The 23077-nt window shown below is 34.5% G+C and overlaps 2 protein-coding genes across 2 annotated transcripts; both read right to left on the minus strand.

Annotated features, from left to right (window-relative positions):
* Nucleotides 1-10261: 10261 nt before the first annotated feature.
* Nucleotides 10262-14755, minus strand: LOC145621094 (pentatricopeptide repeat-containing protein At4g13650-like). The gene is made up of 2 exons (XM_081675830.1): nt 14634-14755; nt 10262-14511 (listed from the first exon to the last, which is right to left on the minus strand). The coding sequence occupies exons 1-2, from the start codon at nt 14727-14729 to the stop codon at nt 11437-11439; spliced, it is 3171 nt and encodes a 1056-aa protein (XP_081531956.1). The 5' UTR covers nt 14730-14755; the 3' UTR covers nt 10262-11436.
* Nucleotides 14756-15346: 591 nt separating this feature from the next.
* On the minus strand, nt 15347-22395 carry LOC145619435 (protein TIC 100-like). The gene is made up of 11 exons (XM_081674121.1): nt 21598-22395; nt 20109-20180; nt 19898-19987; nt 19613-19786; nt 18910-19000; nt 18391-18453; nt 18219-18285; nt 17771-17874; nt 17548-17674; nt 16360-17093; nt 15347-15953 (listed from the first exon to the last, which is right to left on the minus strand). The coding sequence occupies exons 1-11, from the start codon at nt 22290-22292 to the stop codon at nt 15591-15593; spliced, it is 2580 nt and encodes an 859-aa protein (XP_081530247.1). The 5' UTR covers nt 22293-22395; the 3' UTR covers nt 15347-15590.
* Between the last annotated feature and the right edge of the window lie 682 nt (nt 22396-23077).

Consider the following 23077-nt stretch of genomic DNA (forward strand, 5'->3'; position numbering starts at 1 on the left):
ACGTGCTGAAATTTCCATTATCCAGTATAAAAGCAAGGACAAAATGTAAAATAGAATTCGTTAAATTTTATTTATGAAAATTTCAACTTATATACGTCCTTTTTTTTTTCCAATAGTAATGTATGTAAGGTGTGTTCAATTCACCTGATTTTCACTTATGTGAACTTAACTTAACTTATATGAACTTATTAAAACTTATTTTAGTTGTAATTTGAAGTTGGGCAACCCTTATAAAAACTTATTTTTCCTAAACTAAACTTATCTGAACTTGTTTTTCCCGAACTGATGAACTTAACTTCACTTATCTAAACTTATTTGAACTTATTAAACCTGAAATAAGTGAAGATATGGTGAACAAAACAGACTCTAACTTGGCCATACATTTTGATGGGTGGGTTTTGGGTTAGGGTCATATCAGGTCATCAATAACATAATACTAAAGGCGAATCTGACATGACATTTGTCATATTCTGATTAAAAATTTCTCACTACTTTTACTTTTTTTTTTAAACCAAAAATATAAATCTTCATGAATGTTTATTTAATAAGCCTATAATATTTAACTTTTAATTCGGCAATTATATACGTTGTATATTCTATATGCATTCAATGAAAATGAAAAAATATCATTCATATATTTTATAATATATAGGTATTATTCTATAATAAACAAACATATACTACGTATAAGGTAATATATTAGAATAATGTGCTACTCCCATATTCTGTATCATTCTAAATTGTTTTTTTTTCTTTGAAAGTTATTTGCTCCAACTAGGATTTACACTTTAGCTTTTTTTTTTTTTTTTTTTTTTTTTTTATATATATTTGTTAATTATATAAAATAAAAAAAACCTTGATTATTAATTGTCACAAAAAATTAGTCAATTAAATTTGTATAAAACATTTTGCTGTCAAATTAAGTATGCTATAAAACATTGTGCCGATCAAAACATGCTAATTAAATGGGGACATATGGGGTATATAAGTACATTGCATGGGTTATAACTATATACTCCCTCCGTCCCTAAATTACATTCCTCCTTTCTATTTTTGGTGTTTCAAAATTACATTCCTCCTTTTTATTTTTGGTAAGTTTTTTTTAGTAAATCAACTCTCTTTTTTGTTTTATATTTAATGCTTTCTCACTCATCCTTACCTAATCTCACTCATAATCCTTATGCCAAATTACAATGAATATGATTGGTTAAAATTTTTAAATTAGGAGCATGTGATTGGTCCTTTTTTTTTTTTTGCAAAGGATTGATGACTTGTCATGAGTAATAACTAATCTATCTTTGTATTCCCCATTGCATTATCTAATTATGTTATTTGTCTTATTCTTCCCTCCTTAATTCCCGTGTAAATTTCCAAAGAGGAATGTAATTTAAGGACGGAGGGAGTATATAATATAAAATTTCATTCTTATATAAAACCCCATTAAATTTGCGTTAATGTTTAATGATCAATAACTTTTCATATCAATAATAACTTAATACTAAAACAGACACCGGGTGTAATACGGTCACATCCTGATGCTGTTTTTTCCTCCAAAACTCCCCCTTTTTTTTTAAACTTTATTTATTTATTTATTATTTATGTTAACATTTGTTTTATAATAATATAATTCCAAATATTTTATGTTACATTTATGACAACTTTTTTTTTTTGTTAATATTTGATTTTGATACTATAATAATACCATTCCAAATATTTTATGTTTTCTTTGTGACAAATATATTCTTTTATTTTACTTGGTGTTCTTAATTTTTCTATACATATTTACCTTAATAATTATTCCAAAACCTTTTTAATTGTCTTTTAATGGAGTATTATTAAATTTTGCCAAAAATATAATTATAAATTGATTCATAATAGATTTTAAGGAAATTAATTTCAAAAATGCTTGATTATTTTTTTCAATTTCTATTAGACTATATATTCAAATTAATTATAATTTTATTTCTGAAATTTTACTACTACGTATATATTATTACAAATTAAGGACTTGTAGAGTATATTATAACTATAAAATAAATGTTGTGTTTGACAATTATATCCTAAGTCTAATTCTAGGAAAAAGTAAAATATCAATTAATTTTAGTTTATTGTTTGATTAATTTTTATGTTTATTTAAAATTAATTTATAAATAAGTATTTACTAATATAGCCACTAGACCTGATCAAACCAAGCCCTTCCCGAAAAAATTCTCGTGTTTAATCAGCCCAAAAAGATCCTTTTTTTTTTGCTTGCCTATTAATATAGATTAATACATTATAATTTTTATATTTGATGTGTATGTGTTATCAAATTTTATTTGTTGGAGATTCTTACAAAAATTAGACTTATTGTGCATAAGGCACAGGCCTTGAGCTAGTACTCCCTCCGTTTGTGTAAAGTTTTGGAAGAGTAATAAAATATTGTGAGTGGGTGAGTAAATTATTATAGTAAAAATAAGATGGAGACCATGAAAGAGAAAGTATGTGAGAGAGGATAGATATTTTTATTATTTTAGTGGGGACCATGAAATAGAGAGAAATGATAAAATAAGATGAGTGGAGTTTAAAGAGAAATGATAAAATATAGTATAAAGTTACCAAATAAAGACGTGATGTATTTAAAAAAACACCCCAAAAAGGAAAGTGATGCAAATAAAAAAAACGGATGGAGTATTAGATTATAGGCAAATAATTGTTTCACTTTGGTCTATAGTCAATGAACTTATAATAAATGGGCAAAAGCTAACGAACGTCCATGAGCGTTAGATAAGCTAGCTAAAAGTAGAAAGATTAAATTAAAATGAACATTAATTACACTGATCGACGCGTGATTTTGTCATGTATTCCCAAAATTATACATGTTTACAAAATATTTTAAATGCTAATCCAACGTCTCGGGGCGTTCGTTAACAAGATCCTAATAAATAACCAATATATTAGCCACCCTACATTAACATCATACCAACAACTGTTCCACATAATTTTTAGTACAATTAATATAAATCAAAATTTCTAATTAACGACAAGAATATGTTTTGCTTCAATGGTTAATATAGAGTAAAAAAATTATTTTTTTTTTTTGAAAGGGTAAAAAAATTAATTTAAGAAACTAATATTCGCTTCATTTTTTAAAATGCATCATTTTTCTACTCCCTCCGTCCCAAAAAGAACGACCCATTTGGCCAAAACTTTGTCCCAAAAAGAATGACCCATTTGCATTAAAACATGCACCCACCAATTTGCTACTCCCTCCGTCCCAAAAAGAACGACCCATTTGGCCAAAACTTTGTCCCAAAACTTAAGCTAGTATTCCCAAAAAGAATGACCCATTTGCATTAAAACACCCACCAATTTGCTACAATATTTGTGCAAAATTAGCTTCCCCATATAAAAATTTGATTTTCCATGTTATTTTATTACTTTCTCTCTCTATTTTTTTACAAACCCCATGTAAATTTATCTTTCCAATATACTTTAACTCTTTTTACTTAACTTCCTTAATGCCCGCGTAATCAACCCAAATGTGTCGTTCTTTTTGGGACAGAGGGATTACAATATTAGTGCAAAATTAGCTTCCCCATATAAAAATTTGATTTTCCATGTTATTTTATTACTTTCTCTCTCTATTTTTTTACAAACCCCATGTAAATTTATCTTTCCAATATAGTTTTACTTATTTTTACTTAGCTTCCTTAATACCCGTGTAATTAACCCAAATGGGTCGTTCTTTTTGAGACGGAGGAAGTAAAAAATAAGAAAATAAATACTGTACAAGATACAACACAGATACTATATGCCACGGTTCCCTAAGTGAAGTGGGTTAGAGAGTTATCTTTATCTACTCTATGTATGTGCAAGACTTCCCCAGTTATTGATGGGCTGAGAGAAGACAATTTAGCACGTATTGTAATAGTAGAATGAATTTTGCATCTAAAAATAATTGCATGCAACTTGAACTATGGCATCAACTGGTGCAGGTAATCCCCAACGGCTAAGCACTTGCCGTTCATCAATTGAGTATTTGAGTGAGACCATTGTACTACCTTTTTTTTTTTTTTTTTTTGTGAAATACGGAGTAACTACTGTTTCATTAAATACCCTTTGACTCATTATGCTAGCTGTCACACTGTACTAATTTCTCGTATGTATATTAGTATACGAAGTAAATCATATTTCATACTCCCCCAGTCCCCTATTGATGGTCACTTTTGCTAAAAAATCACGGGAATTAAGGAGAAATAAAGAAAGTATATTGAAAAAGTAAATTTACATTGGGTATGCAAAAAAGTAGAGAGAGAAAGTAATTAAAGTACATGGGAAAGTAAAATTTACATGGGAAAGTTAAATTTACACAAATATTTTTACAAATGTTAGAGAATTTTGGTAAAAAAAATAATATTAATGGTACTTGAAAAAAGCAAATGTGACTAACATTTAGAGTCACCAAAAATGACAAAAGTGACCATCAATAGGGGACGGAGGGAGTAGTATACATACTATTTTTATTTTTTTTTTGAAATATACATACTAATTACTACATAATTAAATACTTCTAATTTTTTTTTTTATTCTCATAATTGAGTTTTAAGAAATCGGAGATTTGTGTTTTAAGTTTTAGAACAACATTCTTGTTGCTCTGTATTATATACTATAATGAACTCATGCTGTACTTTATCTAATTTGTAATGAAAAATTAATCTCGATGGACATGTTAAACATAACATTATATGAAGTTATTTTCTTTTACAGTTGTATAATTTAATTAATTAAAGTGCATAGTATTAATGTTAGATTATGTTTTTGTTGTAAATTATGTAATTCATGAAGATTTAAAGAGTACTCAAGTAAAGAATTTTTTTTATTTTTTTATTTTTATTTTTACTTTTGTGGAAGTAAAATAAATTTTTGTTAGAAGAAAAGTCATAGGATGAAATGAATCAAAGTTATATTCAATATTAAAATAAACAAATTCTAGGTATTATCTAGAATAAGTAAGAATCACTGAATCAGTAGCTTTCAGAAAGGGCTGGTGCATAGACAAATGGCTCAAATTTTGTCACAAATATTCAAGTGGTAGATAATTCACATAATTGCATTGGCCCATTATTTTTAATTTCATCAATCATTTTAATGGTTAGCCGCCTTCTCTAACCTCTGCCAACACTTTGTCTTATGGCTGGCCATCAATTAGACCCTAGAATATTCCTTTACCCTTTCCTATGCTTTGTCTCTAACCAAAATCAGGATCTTTCTAAACATATGGAAGTATTCGTTAATCATCACTTAATCCTACTGTCTTAGGAGCTAAATAATCTAGTTAATTAATATTCCCATCTTTTTATAATAATCGACATAAAGAAGAGAAGAGTTTGGTCCATAAACAAGATTTAAGAGCTTCCATACTAAAACCAACTGGCAATAATAGGAGTAACTCCTCTACCTTATAAAGTGAAACCATCTTTTCTCTTTCTCCAATGTAGGACACTCACAAGTGGAATATAATGGGTTTCAACAATCTCGTCCTTCATTCACTCATCCACTACGATGTAACGAAAATCCATGATAATGGTAGGAGGTATAATTAAGACCATACTTAATCCAGATGTTGCAATTGGAATACTTCCAAGTGTGATTGTGTCTTGACTCTCAAGTGCTCTTAATCAACCTTAGCTTATAGGTGTGAGCGTGTAGCACACTTGGAACACCATGCCCTTAATATAAGGCGAAGTATACTGTCACGAAATCTGCAACTATTGTCCCCACCGATCAATACAAGTTATCCCGAGTATTTGTCCTCATGTGCACCCAACCAAGCAAGCTTAACTGTGGTAATATCTTAAGTAGCACATGAACTTCCTAAAAGAAAGATGCATCTTGTTGGTACTTAATATCGATAGTACATCAAAAACTTGTAAAGCAATTATAGGAGCAATCATGGGTAATCAAATCCCCATTGAAAACAATCCCTTTAAAGCCCACATATTTGGCCGAAGCTGGTGTTATAGCCCTAGAATCCTCTTCCCTATGTGAGTAGCCTAGCATCTAGAATCCATAGAATTAGCATTGTTGTATGGTTACTCTGATATCATTTGTTACAAACGCCTTAAGTACATATTGTCATGAAATATGCATCTTGTCGGCTTGTCCCCACAAACCAATACAAGTTCTGGCGGCGTAATTTGTCCCTAATTTTCATTATTGATAAGCGAGTGATGGATGAAGTGAGTGACAGATTAGATTTGATCATTTAAATGATATGGCTATGTATTTTGAAAATTTGAATTGTAAACCTTTAACTATTAAACTATCTATCTGTTCAACTATTTTTTTTTAACGTTTTTATCAAACTATGCGATGTTTATTTAATTTGTCGTCCCATATTTGAATTTCCTGCCTTTGATAGACTGCCACTGGTTATTTGTAACATTTTTGTACACATACTTTTTTTTTTTTTTAAGTAAGATACATTGAGGAGTTTAGACACGTCTTCTCGCAAGACCGTGACCTAAACTATCAAGGAGCAAAAAATACGAAAATTTACTATCCAAAAATGGATCTATATATCTTGATGAGTCGGAGTAGAGTAGCCGAGAGAGGCAACATAGTCTGCTGCCCGATTGCCTTCCCGATAGATGTGTCTTGCCTGAAAACTCGTAAAAGAACCTAAAATAGCCTTGACATATGCCATAAGAAGCTGAAGTTTCCAAGGACAACTGAAATGACCCTGCAAAATATTAATAACAGTAAGATTATCACCTTCAATAAAAATATTAGAAATATTAAATTCCCTAGCAAGAAGGAGGCCATTTCGAAGGGCAATAGCTTCGGCAAAGAATAGCCGGACAAGAACCTAAATTATAAGTTCGACTGGTAACATGATTTCCCAGGTGATCCCGAATGACCACACCTGCAGTAGCAGAATTCTGAGAGGAAGAACCATCAAAATTAAGTTTACAAAAGCCAAAAGGAGGCGGAGACCATGAGACAATAGGTGGAGGGGAAGGAGGAGGTGGCGGTGGAGGTGACACAGTGGGAAAGTGAATTGTGTCAAGAAGGGACCGAGATTCCATTCCTTAAACATAGAAAAAGCTCGAATAAAAACACTATGAATCTTAGCAGAGGAGTTCTTAAAAATAAAATTTTGAAACCCTCCATAATATAAAGAATTCAATTTGATGTGAAGAAAATACAGGTAAAGTAAGCAAGGGTTAGACAATTTAACGGGTAAACTTGCCAAACATACCTTCCTAAGTTAGTTAGATATTTACCAATTTTGATGATGTAGATTGATGAAGTTTGACGAATATTCTAATGCTACGAGGAAGTATAAATCAAGGGTTGTGAGACAAATGGAAGTGTCTCACAACTATTAAAATAACATAAAAGTAAAAGGAAGAGAGAGAAAGGAGGAGAGAGATAGGAAGAGTGAAAAAGGTGGTGTGGGCCCCATTAAAACTTTTCAGACATGTATCACGTGCAAAAACGGACAAAAATTTTTGTGGACCACTATCACTAAGTTTATATTTTGTTCCACTAAAACTCCAGTGGAACTTTTTAAAGTACCACTGAGACTATATTTCGTACCACTGAGAATGTATTTTGTACCACTAAGCTCTAATGGTATTATTTGATAGCCTAATGAGACATTTGAACCTTTTTTTAAATACCACTGAAATTATATTTTGTACCACTGAGAGTGTATTTTGTACCACTGATTCTAAAATGACAAAATTTAAATCCCGCATGAAATGACCAACTTACCCCTGCGAGACACTTCTAAATCTCTCTCAACCCTCCGTTTATATAACCTCTATGATACACTAAGCTACGTATTACGTAGTATGCCTAGCTGGCAAGATTCCAGATGGATTAAGGGTGTAATTAACCAAATTAATTAAAAGCATTATTTTTAACTTGATTAAGGCACTTCTAAGGTTCCATTAGCCACATAATTACGTTTAAATTAGGTACGATAATACTATTACGTGACGGCTCAAATCTTGATTACTAAACTTCACTATCTTATCTTTAGGAATCAAAATAAAAATAGCCAAAAAAATCAAGCAATTTAATGATGACATCTAAACAACATGAACATCAACTTGCTGTTATTGTTGTTACTTTGCTTGTTGGAGTGTTCAAGTTGACTAGTCTTTTGCTCAATCATGCCTTGCCATTTTTTGGACATACCACACTTTGGTCATGGATTATTATTTTCTCTTTTCACTTATCCATGACTAAGTCACATGACCAAGCATGACCAAAAACTCCCAATGGTTGACCAAAATAACTTTGGTCATGATTTTCTCTCTCCTACTTTTTTACCATACTCCCAATGGTTGCCATTTTCTTCTTCCAATAATAGACTGCCACTTGTCATTAACATTTTCATGACCAAAATTTGAGCTTGGTCATCTTCAAGACCAGGTCATGACTCTCTCTCATCCAATTTTTTCTTTATTTCATTTTTTTAATATTAAAACTCCTCTCTCTCTCCTCATGACCAATGATCAGGTCATCCATTGGCCTCACTCTTACATGCTCATTTAATTCATGCATATATGCTCACTCAATCTGGTAAGAAAATAGACATGTTAGTGAGAATGACACATACAACTGTTTTGCGAATACAGTATTGTTGAATGACTAGCTGTAATTATTAGACAAGAGAGAGTCCACTTCATTAACCAAAAAAAATTCCATCTTATAACCATATACTCATCGTAATGAAGGCAGTAGTGTACTAGACTAATAAAATGAATGCAACAGTGTTTTTATATTAATGAGGACACTTACATGTGTTGTTTTACGTACAGGCTAGAGTTATTGGATGATGCTAACTGTATTTTTAAGCTGGTCCGCTTTAACATATGTGCTCAAAGAATGAGTCAAAATTGGAAGATAGTTGGCTTTATCTTCATCTTTGTAATTAAGTTAATGATGCCAACCAATGCTCGTGGATGTTTGTTTCATTATGAAGATGGTGGTCTATTACGTGCTATTGCTATTGCTATTGCTATTGCTATTGCCTTGCAGCCGGAGAGTTGGGGATTGATTATTATCATATACAAGTACGAAGTATCATGAAAAGATACTTCAAAAGTTCAATTCGTGTGGGTCATTGTTTCCGATAAGATTATGACCTTAGAATTCACAAGAATGTCAAATAGGTCAGATACTACAGAGTAACATTTAACCATTCACAAGAATGTCAAATAGGTTAGATTTCAAGATCTGTACATCTGTCTCTCTAAACCAAGGAAAAATAATATTTCGCATTTTAAACCATATTCATTTTACTTATATACGCTGATGATATGCATGCTAATCTATTTGAAAAAACATGCTTAAGAAATTTATGTGACACATGACATCCTTCTCTTATTTCATATTAACTTTTAAACCTTATAACATGAATTTCATCTTCGGCCTTCTTTCTAACCCCTTTACCTTCTCTTCGTCTCTATCTTTTATTGCCCTTTTCTCAAAAGTATCAATCTAAATCCTATACCTGCTATCTCCCCACCTGTCGTTATAATTTGGCAAGTGACATGACAACACTTCATGCAAAGGACTTACGCATATTATTTATTATGAATTCTCAAATTCATACTCCTTATGAGACTATGAGAGTGAGGGATAGCTCAAGTGGTTAAACCTTTCCCCGATCTCAGGATCTCTTGGGATCGATTCTCATCTCCGCCCGTGTGGCTCTCTTAGCACCAAAGAAAAAAAATATTCATGCTCCGTATCATTTTAGAAAATTTATTACATGTGTAAATACTATAATTTCATTACCTTTTTTATTAAAGTTAAAAATAATTAAGAATTTATTCTCTTAATAGATCAAAAAAAAAAACAAACGGATAATAGATGTGCAAAAATGGACCAATGTCCAATCTGGCAAACTCAAGTTGAGAGGAGAAATAAAGAACCAAGGACAAAGAAACATTAGATGTTGAATGATTGTCTGGGTCAAGCTCATTTCCAAATTCCAACCTAGCTTGTCTTTGACCTTGAATGGTAAAATACATGGCCAGTTCCTGCTTGACCTAAGAGTCCCAAGACAAGCTAGACTACCTCAATGGCCATTAACCAATAGGTGCAACCACGCGAATAACCTGATTATGTTAGGATAATCGTTTTCAGGTCCGTTGTTAATTGAAAGTTGTCAAAGTTAAAATAAACAACAAAGTTATCAATAAAAAATAAGCCTGTGTAGTTGATCATTCTGATACGCTAAACAAGTACGAAAAGCCTGGTAACCTGTGTAATAATTTGGATAGTTGTATGTTGTTATAATACAATGAAATTAGCTTTCAATTATGGGTTAGTGTTGACAGAATTTAGGTTGATGGATACCAATTTGAAAGACGCCTGTGAGAGTTATGACAAGTCAATTCCAGCATAGCAAAGATGACCAGCTTGTTTTGTGTGCTGTAAGAGCCTCCAATGCAGCATAGCATGAGTTCTGGTTGCTGCATTTGATCAACGTTTGACTCAATTTTTGTAATTTTTTTTCCTGAAGCTGAGTTCATCTGATCTTCAAGATCTCAGTTTCAAATAATCTTCCAATGAACCAATACCATAGTAAACTGATATCATGAGCTTGAAGGATGCTAATGATTTAACTCCCCGAAAATTTCCCTCGGTTCAGCATAGTTTTCTGCACCTGCAATCTCTAAAAATCAACCAATTCACCAGCCGAAAACTGAACTTGATGGTTTTCTCACAACATTTTCAGTTTTCTGACAAAAGATGACCAGCTTGTTTTTCCCCTCAGAAACTTGCTCCTAGCTCCTTGGGCGTCTTATAGAACATTCGAATTTTTGCCGCAGATATTTCAGCTACACAACTACACAGCTAAATTACCATTATGCAACTTGTAACACCAACTCTGACTCTGCCTCTACCTTGCCATATCCATGTCCAACAAGAATTCGACACCTTAGAATGATATGGATACTTGCGTTTTGAGCCTTGAAAAATAATTATGACAAGCTATCTCTGTATCTCTGTCAGAATATTTCTACTGGGTTAAAGGCAAGTTACTCTTACAGATGAACTTCTGAAGCTGATGACGACGGAAAGCCTTTTCTGATTGGGTCATTTCTAGAATTGTTACATTTCCTCTTCAACCACCCTCCTTTACCAACTAAACTTATAAAGCATTGGCCCATCGGGTAAGATATCCACAAAACTGAAACAGAGAGGAATTCAGCTTGGTTATATGCGCAAAAGAATTGGAATAGTCATAGAGATGATGAAGAATAGCGGCTGAAGTAAAATATATCAGCACTCCATACCAATGTACACGGTACACCTTCACAGAATCACAGCTGGAGCTTAAGCAGATATCTTGATCATCTTCCCGGCAAGGATGTATCTCTAGAAAGCCACAGAATTAAGTTCGTGTATAGATTACGGGTACTTGACTTACCAATAATCCTTACATGAACATGAACCTCCCTCAAAATGATGAAAACGATATGCATCTCTCACAATAATTGTCCGATTTGAGATTTTAGATACACACTTGATCCAATTATGGCAATCAGTACATACGCGGAGATTTTTCATAACATGGAGAGGAACTGTGCTTGATGAGCTTATTAGTCCAAAAGCAATAGCAAGTCTCTCACTATGAATATTGACAACTCGATTCTTCTCTGTATCAACCAGAAGGCTGTATGGATCTTGCATGTAACCAATGTCAGCTACACGCTTATCCATTTCTACCAAGAAGTCATATATTTTATCTGCTAGAGGATGAAGGTTATCACCAGCGTAAAAGGCATGAATGGCATTATTTACTTCAATCCAACTACGACCTGGCTCCTTCTTCACCCCTCTTTCTTTCATCATTTTCCTAGATTCATCCATACAAGTCCAATTCCTAGTCACTGCATACATATTTGACATGAGAGCATAGGTTGCCGAGTCTTTGGGTTCTAACTCTAACAAATGGCGAGCAGCAAACTCTCCAATCTCTTTGTTCTTGTGGACAATACAAGCCCTCAAAAGGGTTCTCCAAATCATTGCATCTGGTTCAAATTGCATATCTTCTATAAACTTTTTAGCACGGCTTAGGTAACCAGCCCGACTGAGAATATCAACAACACAAATACAATGTTCTAGTTTGGGTATCAAATCATATTCTTTGGTCATGGACTCAAAGTACCTTAGTCCCTGTTCCACTAATCCTACATGGCTGCATGCTGATAATACTCCCACAAATGTGACGTGGTTTGGTGCCACACCAACCCTTTTCATCTCATCAAAGATTTCCAGGACTTCCTCCCCACATCCATGCTGTGAATACCCTGTGATCATTGCATTCCATGTAACCTCATTTCGGTTCATCATTTCAGAGAGCACTCTCCTAGCATCATCTAGACACCCACACTTTGCATAGAGAGTGATTAAGGCATTTGATGCCTCAGTTTCCGAATTATACCCAGATTTCAATAATTTTGCTTGTATCTGCTTCCCTTGTTTAACATTTGCAATATTAGCAGCAGCACTTATTGTAGCGGTGTAAGTAAACAGATTAGCTTCTATGTCTGCTTTATTCATCTGAGTGTATACTTTAATTGCATCTTCAGAATGCCCAGTTTGCGCAAAACCCGAAATCAATGAATTCCATGTTATGTTATCTTTCACATCAATTTTCTCAAATGCGTGATAAGCATCTTGAAGTCTGCCACATCTAGCATAAAGGCTCACAAGAGCATTCCGGATTGACTGATCATCAGAGTATCCTAGAATGTACGACTGAGCATGGATTTGCCGACCTTGGTAGAGTGCTTGAATGCCTGCACATGCGCTGATTACATTTGACAATCCTATATTATCTGGTCGGATCCCACGGCATAGCATCTCTTCAAAAAGATTAAGAGCACGAGCATACATTTCATGTTGCCCATATCCAGCAATCATAGCTGTCCAAGAGACAACATCATTTTCAGTAAGCCTCCGGAAAATCTTTTCAGCAGTATCCAGGAATCCATGTTTAGCATACATATCTATAAGCACGCTACAAACATACTCGTTAACCTGAAAGCCTGTTTTAATAACTTGGGTGTGGATTTGTTCTCCCAAATCTGTAGCTCCCATAGAAGTACAAGTTCTAAGCATGCTTGGATATGTATACTGATTAGGTTCCAGACCTTTCATCTGCATTTGCGTAAACATATGATATGCTTCACCTAGATTACCAACCTGCCCATAAGCTACAAGCATTACATTCCACAAGACCACATTTTCTCTTTTAGTTGTAAGAAAATACTTATGTGCAGCTTCAATATTAGAGCATTTGACATAAAGGTCAAGCAGTGAGCCTTCAATGAGCATATCAGAGCAGTATCCGGCCTTCAGTGCATATGAATGAAGCTGTCTTCCCTTATCAAGAGCTCCAATGGAAGCACAAGCACTTACAAGGCTTGCCACTGTAACACAGTCCGGTTTCAGAAAATCTTGCTGCATCTTCTGTAGCAAATGAAGAGCTTGATCACTAAGTCCCTTCTGAGCAAGTCCTGAAATAAGTGAATTATATGATACTCCATCCTTCTCCGTCATCATCTCAAAAATCTTGCCAGCAGACTTCATATCTCCCCAGCGAGAATAAAGTGTCACAAGTGCGTTGCACACAAAAACTTCAGAGGCAAAACCCCACTTATAAATAAGCCCATGAAGCTCCTGACCGACCTCAAATGACTCTGTCTTACTGCAGGCACTTAAAAGACTCGATAGAGCATATGGCGTGGGTAAAATACCATGTGTATGCATCTCATCACAGAATAAGCGAAGAGATTGTTCCTCCCGACAATTCTGAGACAATCCAGATATCATAGCAACCCAAGACACGTTATCCTTCTCAACTATATTGTCAAAAACAAATTTTGCAGCATCAATCATTCCATTCTTGGAGTACAAATCGATCAAAGGGTTACACACAAAACGACTACTATCAAAACCATATACAATTATCTTAGCATGAATCAACTCAATGCGACGAAGATCAATCTTTTCCCTAGCACCTCCACCAAATGCCCTCAACACACTACTAAATGTAAACTCATTAGGATCCACATTCTCCCTCAGCATACGCGAAAACAACCCCAATGCTTCTCTTGACAATTTCTTTGCTGCAAACCCCGAAAGAATCCTATTCCAAGAAGAAACACATACACTGACACCTCTTTCAAGCATTTCATCAAACAGATTGTGTGCATCCGTTAATTGATCATTGACAATATAAAAATCCAATAAACGACCACATAATCCAATCTCATCAGTAAAACCCGATTTTAAAATCAAACCATGAAGCTTTCTGCAATCAATTATCGACCCAGAACCCGAATTAAGCCATCCTTCCAAAAGCCATAGATAAGTTTGAGAATTAGGACGATAATTGCTATCTTCTTGATTATGTTCCGAAAAAGCATGGCAGATTGCAGAACTTCTCAATCTAGCTAATTTAAATCTTGTAAATACATTCCCAAATTGAGTCTACATTCAGAAATACAATAAATAAACCAATTTAGTTGAAAAAAATGATATAAATTCGTAGGAAATTGAATTGGGTCAGTAGAATAATAAGTAAAAAGGAAAATTTGCAGTAAATGTGTTACCCGGAAAGTGAAGATGGTGGATTTTCGGTGAAAATGGAGGGAGTGAAGCAAGGAATTGGAGCTTGAACAGCGTAGAGCTGTTGTCAGGGAAACCATTCAAATTAGTTCGCCAAACAGATTAGACGACATGACTCATAACGACTATTTAAACGGATGTCAATGGGCCGAGAAAAGCGTTACTTATACAGGGCCAGCAGAAAGAATTGCGTGGACCTGTGGACCCGATATTTATACACACGCAATTGATATTATATTGAATATAGTGACACTTTTACAGCATTCTTAACGCAGAATATGTGTCACATGACATTGTGACAACCTTCACATAATCACATATGTTAAAAATTAATAAGAAATAAATTAATATTCTTATCATTAGTGCATCACTCGAGTGGCTCTGAACTAAATAGGATTCGAGTCCAACCCACCTCCTATTCGGAGTCAGACTTTTTTTGGTAGACTCGGATTTGGATTTTTTTTCTATCGGATTCGAATTAAAGTTTTTTCTTCTGGTCAGTCAAAGTCAAATTGGATCCGAAATAAATTGTCATCCCTACTCAAGCCACACATTAAATCATTATTGTTATCGAGTGTGGTTTCCACCAAATTATTACTTTTCTAAGATATAAAGTAATAATTCCCTTACACCGTCCTAAAAAATAAAGATTAAGAGTCTGAGTTAAGTTTAACTGATATTGGTGTGAAACAATGCCTTTTACCTCTCAAAAATAACAAATAAAATTACATATAATTGATCAAATTTGCATTAAATCTTGATACACAACAATGCTGCAATAAACAAGAGTCAATTCTTAAATACAGCTATTACTTCCCGAGGCCGAGCCATACATGATCAGGAACTCAACTAATCTCAGATAACAAATTACAGCCTTCAAAAAATTTTACTTCAAAATGGTATCACTTCATTAATGCGGAGCAGGAGCAATATCCAATGCATTAATCCAAGCATTGAAGTGGTATGTGTAATGACAATATTTCGTCTGATTTTCTCTTTGGTGATGCACTCAACCAGTGAAGCTCCCAAGATCTACACCCTTTGAGGCGATTATTGGAGCATGTTGACTGAGAAGAGGATGTCCGTGATGCAGCAAACAATTTTTTACCTCGTTTCACTCGGAATGTTTGATCAGCCTGAGCTTTTGCTCTCAAGGTCATATTCTCTGGGAATGCTTGGCGAAAAGTGACTACAGGAGAATGATCCATACAACCAATGGTACCGCTACATGATGCCTGTGGAATTTTCAGTGAAGGTCTTTCCTTCTTCCACAATGAAAATGATTTCTCAACTATTGATGGAACCTGCAAAAGAAATAAAGCAATAGACAACCAATTTAAGCATCATAACCTTGAACCAGCATATCAGGTTCATTTTGACCCCAGATACCACGTGTAGTTCTTAACTTTAGAGTTGATAGACTCCAAGCTTAATGTAATTTTTCAACAAGATAAATCAGGAGTTTCACAAGACCTATGCTATTCACAGAAAGTTATCAGTTTATCACATTACAATTCAGTTTCAAAGTCTGTTGATTGACTCAGAATATGCTGACAAAATGCCATAATACCTGTGCTTGTATTTTCCTACATAAGCACATGACAATAAACTCTCCCAGGTATATTTTGATCTAAATGACTGTATACCAAAATGATCACACTAATTATTCACTCAATGACGGAAACCAATAGCTTTGAAAGAATAACTTACTGTTGAAAGCAGACCAGATGACGCAAACGAAAGTGTAGAGAATGGAGACCTCTCAGATCCATTTTTCTTGTCCTTTGGGTCTGCGACAGACCCAAAACTTGATGGAGCTAAATCATCATCTTCATACTCTTCTTCTTCCTCTTCCTCTTCATCTTCAACTTCAACTTCGGTCTCCTTCTTTGGTGAAATTTTTTCCTGCTCAACAGAAGGAAAAACCGACTCATCCTCTTCCTCAACATCCATGTCAACTTTCTCCTCTGCCTCCTTTTCTTGTTGTTTCAACGCCTCTTCCATGTCTTCAAGAGCCTCCTCCAAGGTCAGTTCAGCCTCTACCAGTTCAAGCTCCTGTTCTAAGAGCTGCTTTCTTATTTCACTGGCTTTCTTTTGCTCATCAGTCCATTTTTCTAGCTTCTCAAACATGGGTTTACACGATTTCTCTATTGAACCTATCAATCGGTTCCATAAGCCCTCTTTCTCTTCCTCTGTTTCACGTCCATAAAACTCATCAAACCCAAGAGGTAAGAATTTGACCTTTTTTGGGTCGACATTTTCACCCTCTCCTAGAGGTGGTTGCCAAAACAAGCGGATACCATGTTCTTCATCCTCAACGTAATTGATTATTTGTCCAGTAGGTGTGTGCATTATGACGGGGTCCTCAGTATAAACAAGCTTAGATGGATCATTAGGGTCAGGCTCAGGTTCCTTGTTTAGAAGAACAAATTCTGGAGGTTGATCTGTTTGAGTAGTGTTTCAAATGGAAGCAATGAGAAATTGTAATCACATAAGAAAATGTACAGGTTAAATACAAAATAGAGAATCACAAAAGTAGATACCATGCTAGTAAACATATACTACGTATATAAGCTTAACTGTCATCGAACAGGTGCTTAAACATTCATAAAAGCTGCAGTTACATCAAGAAATTATTCAGGGAAATTGCCAGATAAAAAGGGAAAAAAAAAAAAAAAACCACACACACACACAAGATATCATCAGAAAGAGCAGCGTTGTCATCACTTGTCAATTATAAGACTAACAAAGAGTAGGCAATTAAGTCAAAGTTAGCTCAATAAAGACTTCAGTATTATTCTTTGGTCAAGTTCAAGAACTTTTCACATAAAAAATCAGTCTAGTCCCTTTAGAAAAGCAGTTAACTTATAGTAAATAAAAAGAGGGAGAACTACACACCATTTTCCCACCAGTATTCTAGTTCTGCAGGCATTGGGAGTCTTAATGGTGCCTTATAGAAAGAGTTTAACCACATTTCTCTTTCTTGATCCACTTCTTGCACGTAAGTTTTCCAGTAATCAGGAACCTGGATCATGGAAACAACAGATTTCATACTATATAGCATGCACAGAGGTAATTATTAGTTAGTTCTCAGCCTCTCAAGAGTAGGTAAGAATCATACTTCGTAAAACTGGTTGATGAAACCTGGAGCCTGCCACACATCCTCTTCCTCATAAAAATAGGGATGTTGAGGATCACCATATGGACCCCTTTCTTCCCTAACCACTGCATCCGAATGACATGATCAGTTGTCAATGTCTCATTGAGGTTTTCCTTATAGATCAATTAACATTATACATTATAATATTACAAAGTTAGCCAATGGTTTGCCATTTTTACTAACTGAAGACATATAACCTGCTACATTCCACTGTTCCACCCTCCCACTCCCCCTCCCCTTTCAATTCATTTTTTTCCTTCTTTTTTTTTTTCATTTTTAAAACACTTCTCCTTTCAGTTCTGTGACATCCTTACAATAATATCTTGTTGCAATGTGAAACTAAACCTTTCTCTCTTGATTTCTGTGATATCCTTATAATAATATTTTATTTGAATGTGAAATTACTTACTTCCATCAGGCTTATTAATGAACATTCGAGCCTTGGCTGCAGCAACTTCAGCTATGCCTGCATGCATCTGAATAGCCATTATGTAAGAACAAATTTCTAGATAGAAACAAAAGCAACTCCTGACACCCCCAACCTGTAGCCTAATCAAAAAGTAGAAGAATAAGTGTCATACCGTGGAAATTTCTTCAGTACAACCAGCAGGATCCTCCAATTTCTCACCAAAGTAGAACCGTCCCTTCAAATAAAAACCACAAAAGCTATGAAGACTAAGTATACATGAATTTAAACGCAACTTGACCATAGAGAATCAAGATTAACAATAAGTATCAGCTAGAGGGTAAGCAATCTAAGAATTCATTCCCTGAAGCCTAATATTGCTGCATCTTATGCAACAACAAGCATAGTAAAAGCTGATATCAGTGGATTTGCAGGTCATGTGAAATTATAGAAAAAATTAAAAATTAAATTCCGATTGAATCACTCTTATTTGATTTTATGTCATATAGAAGTATATACTAAAAGAAGGCAAGAAAACTCTATAGAAAACAGTGGTTTGATGTTGTCCAAGAAAGTGTTAAAAGCATTCTCCCATAGAAGCTAATATATCAATGCTGATAGTGAAAAAACAGGAAAATTTTTAGAAGTATAAAAGTATCACGTAAATCAAACTTGGGAATTAATATGGACGTACATAGATGGGTTGTTCATTCAATTCATACACACCACATCCATGCATTCTGCCATGCTTCCACTGACCAGCATAACGATACCGACCTTTTTCCCTGACACAATTAACATACAATGAGTAGAAGAAGAAAATAATGATGTCAGCTGATGCCTTCTACTATAGAAGAAAACTTTTGAGGAGAAACTGGAAAATAATTCTCTTTCAGCTAAAAGTACACAAGCAGGTAAGCTTTCATCACCAACCAAGATTATTATGACTTTAAGAGAATGGACATGCCCCATATAAAGTTTCTCCTATAAAAAATGACCCATATAAAGTAAGTAAATCTAAGTTCACTAATCTGCCCAAGATAAATGTAGTAATGACTACCCAGAAAAGGTCAGGCGTTCAATTGCTACATTTTGATCTAGTTGACCATACCTAAAGCTCATGTAAAATACCAAAACATGAATGCAGAATGACTTTCAGATGTCGTCAATACAGGACTCTGCAAAATATGGTGATGGTAGGAAACTAAGCATTGACATGGAAAAAAACATAGCGGAAATCAGTGACTAAGATACTTAGCATGTAATCATACAATAGGAAAAAGATAAATTACAATACATGTACATTGTTTATAGCCATCAACAGTATGAAATAAAGAAAGAGTAAACATGGAAGCTAAAAAAGAGAAAGAAAGCGGAAAGTCACAGCAATAACTTACGGCCTCTTTCCATATTGTCTTATCCACTCATCATTCTCATAGAATGGGATTTCATAATTCCCATTAGTGAGACGAACACTGTCTTCAATATCCATCTCCAACCATTCTCTATCTTCTGGGCTCATAAAATCTCTCTTTATGATTTTCCCTTCAGCTCGCATTTGTGCTTCAAGTCTGAGAACCATCAAATGAGTCAGTCTGAAGCTCATGATCCAGAAGCTCTACCTGGACAACTATTAAATTCAAGTAATACTTTCCATAGTTAGTATAGACTAATAGACATACTTGGAACCAGGGATAGGTTCTATATCAGGTATATCGACTTCAACAACCCCATGTCCCTCCTCCTGGTTTTGAAGCCATTCTCCCTCGTACCTACAGTAAGAAGTTCATGATAATTTAGTTTGTCACTGGAAGTTAATTCATATAAACGTCCAAATTAATTGAATATTTGAGTAATATTTTAGATAATCGCAAAAATGCACTATAAACAGACCTGACTAGACCTTGCTCAGCAACATAAACACCTTTTCCATGAGCCAAGTCATCCCACACAGTGCCTTCATACCTTTTGGAAATGACATATAAGAAGCAACATAAGCATAAGCAAGTAGGATAGGAATTTGTATCACAATGAACAAATAAAAACAAGGAAACTCTCCTTAGCACTAATTATTCCTTAAATCCATATGCATTAAAAATTGTCTTGGACCTCAATAACAGCAAAAGTTCAATCGCTAAGAACAGAATTTCTATGCAAATTTATAGCCACAAGGCCCACAACTAGATTCAAACAACAATGAAGAAATCAGTGGTGAGCAATCTCATACCAATTACATACAGGGGTGATGGGATGTCTTGTACACCCTAATCTTCATCAAAACCTATACTTCATACATCATTGTGAATACTTTCCTAAACTAAAAAATAACATATAAAACTCAAAGAAGTCCTCATGATACAATAACAAAACCTAAACCACCCCAAAAGCCGTATTGGCCCGGGCAGAGATATAGAATAAAAACAGTTTCAATCAAATAATCACAGTCAAGCACAAGTCCAAAATGCTTCACAAAAGTATAATGCACAGCTTAATTACAGCCAAAACTCACATACTTATTCAAAAAGGAAATTTTCATAAAATTAGTAAGCAAATGCACAAGACATTCAATCTTTCATTATGATATGATGACACAAATCAAACAAACTCGAAGTGGTATCGGGCAAAATGTTTCTTATGTTCATCCCTGATAGGGAAGTTGCTCAAACAATCACCTAAAACATAGACAAACACATATACACTATGCATTACAAAACATTATACAAAGCTTAAATACACCCAAACCCACATTATCATTCAAAAAGGGAAATATAATAAAATTAGCCATAATATTCATTAACAAGAAAATAAACCCAAAACCCCACTTAAACCCCAGCAACAGAAAATAAAAGCAAAATTCAGCTTCAAACATTCACAATTCAGTCGATTGCATAATCCATACCCAAAACCTACCCTAAACCCCAATGAAACCCCTCAAATCCCCACCATTTTCATCCATTCAAACAACGAAACCACAAAAAAACACTCAAAACCCCACTTAAACCCCAGCAACATAAAATTAAAGCAAAATTCAATAACAGCTTCAAAAATTCAATTCAGTCAGTTGCATAATCATACCCCAAATTTACAATAAAAACCCCTCAAATCCCCACCATTTTTATGTATTCAAACAACAAAACCAAAAAAGACACTCAAAACCCCCACTTAAACCCCAACAGCAGAAAATTAAAGCAAAATTCAATACTAGTACAATAACAGCTTCAAACATTCAATTCAGTCAGTTGCATCATTCATACCCCAAAATTACAATAATTTCCAATAAAAAAAACCCCTCAAATCCCCACCATTTTCATCTATTCAAACAACAAAACCAAAAAAAACTCAAAAACCCATCAATCAAAAACCCCAAAAAATCTAAACTTACGAGCTTCCATCAGGAAAAACATAGCTAACCCATCTCAAAAACTCCTCAATCCGATCCAATTCTTCAATAACAGACTTAGGAGTAGAAATATCATGATGATTATCAGGAATAGCAGGATAACTCTTTCTATACGGCACATAAAACGGCGCAATTGGAGGGTCACGACCTTCTCGAACTTCCTTCTTAACAACTTCCCAATCTTCATCATCAGCCCAAGCTGGGTCCCACCCAGGTTTAACCATCTCAAGAGGTGCATCAGCCCACAACTCTTTAAGATCTTCTTCCCTCCAATTCTCCCTATCTCTTGGAAAATTGAACAAATCATCTTCATACTCAATTGCATCCTCTTCCTTTTGTAGCGCTTGTTTGTATCGACGGGACTGGTATGCGCGGGCAAAGCGCTTGATATTGGCTTCGGCAGAGTAGTCACCTTCGGCTATGTCGTCGAACTCACCGGCGCGGCGGTAGTATGCTTGTCGCTTCTTTTGTTTTTTCGTGGGTTCGTCGGCGTTTTCGGTTGCGTCTTCGGGTTCGTAGTCGGAGTCGGAGTCGGAGTCTGAGTCTGAGTCTGAATCTTCTGAGTCTGAGTCGTCTTCGTCAGCGGAATCATCTGGGTCATCTTCTTGTTGTTGTTCTTCATCTTGTTGTTGTTGAGGGAGTTGGTCAATTGAGGGTGTTTGGGTGTTGTCTGACATTGTTGTTGAGAAGTGGGGATAATGAAAGATAAGGTGAAGTGTGGAGAAGAAGAGGGAGTGGGTGAAAGAGGAGGGAGATGAAATTTAGGTGTGTTTTTGCTATTTTTGTTTTTGGTTTTGGGCTTGGTATGAGCAAGGATTGAATACTAAAAACCCAATGAAAGCTAATGTGGTAGCCCATAAGCTATGGACATAATCCCTTTGGCCTTAACTTTATTTTTTAAGAGTTTCGCCTTGTTTGACAATTAGCTTTCATCAGTTGGTTGTTAGCAATTTGCACTAATTACTGTAAGTGGTTGATTGCCATTAATTGTGTTGTGTAAAAGTGTTTGATAAATAGCCATCAGTTATCACTAGCTGTTTTACTGTATAAAAAAACCTAGCTCTAGGCTCTAGCTCCTTATATGAGTTTTTTGAACCCACAAAACTCTTTTAAACAAATTTGGACCAAGGTTTTTGTTCTAAAAAGCTTTAATCAAACACCCTCATCAATTCCTTTCAATTTATTTTTATCGTCTATTTCACCATGTGCCTTTAAAAGTATAAAGTAGTGAAATATTAAAGTGGTATCACTGATTCACTGTGGTCTCCAAAATTCACGAGTTACCTTTGAAGTATGGTGCTAATGTACGAAATGTCATTAAAGACTAACGACATTAGATGGATGTAAAGTTTGTGTTTATTAATACATGAAATACTTCTAAGGTATGTTAGTATTATTTTTATACTTTATTAGTTCAAATAGATTTAGTTATAATCTTGAGTGAAGACGAGCTTAATTGTAA

The sequence above is a fragment of the Chenopodium album genome, chromosome 27, assembly GCF_948465745.1.
Source record: "Chenopodium album chromosome 27, dcCheAlbu1.1, whole genome shotgun sequence".
Taxonomy (NCBI): domain Eukaryota; kingdom Viridiplantae; phylum Streptophyta; class Magnoliopsida; order Caryophyllales; family Amaranthaceae; genus Chenopodium; species Chenopodium album.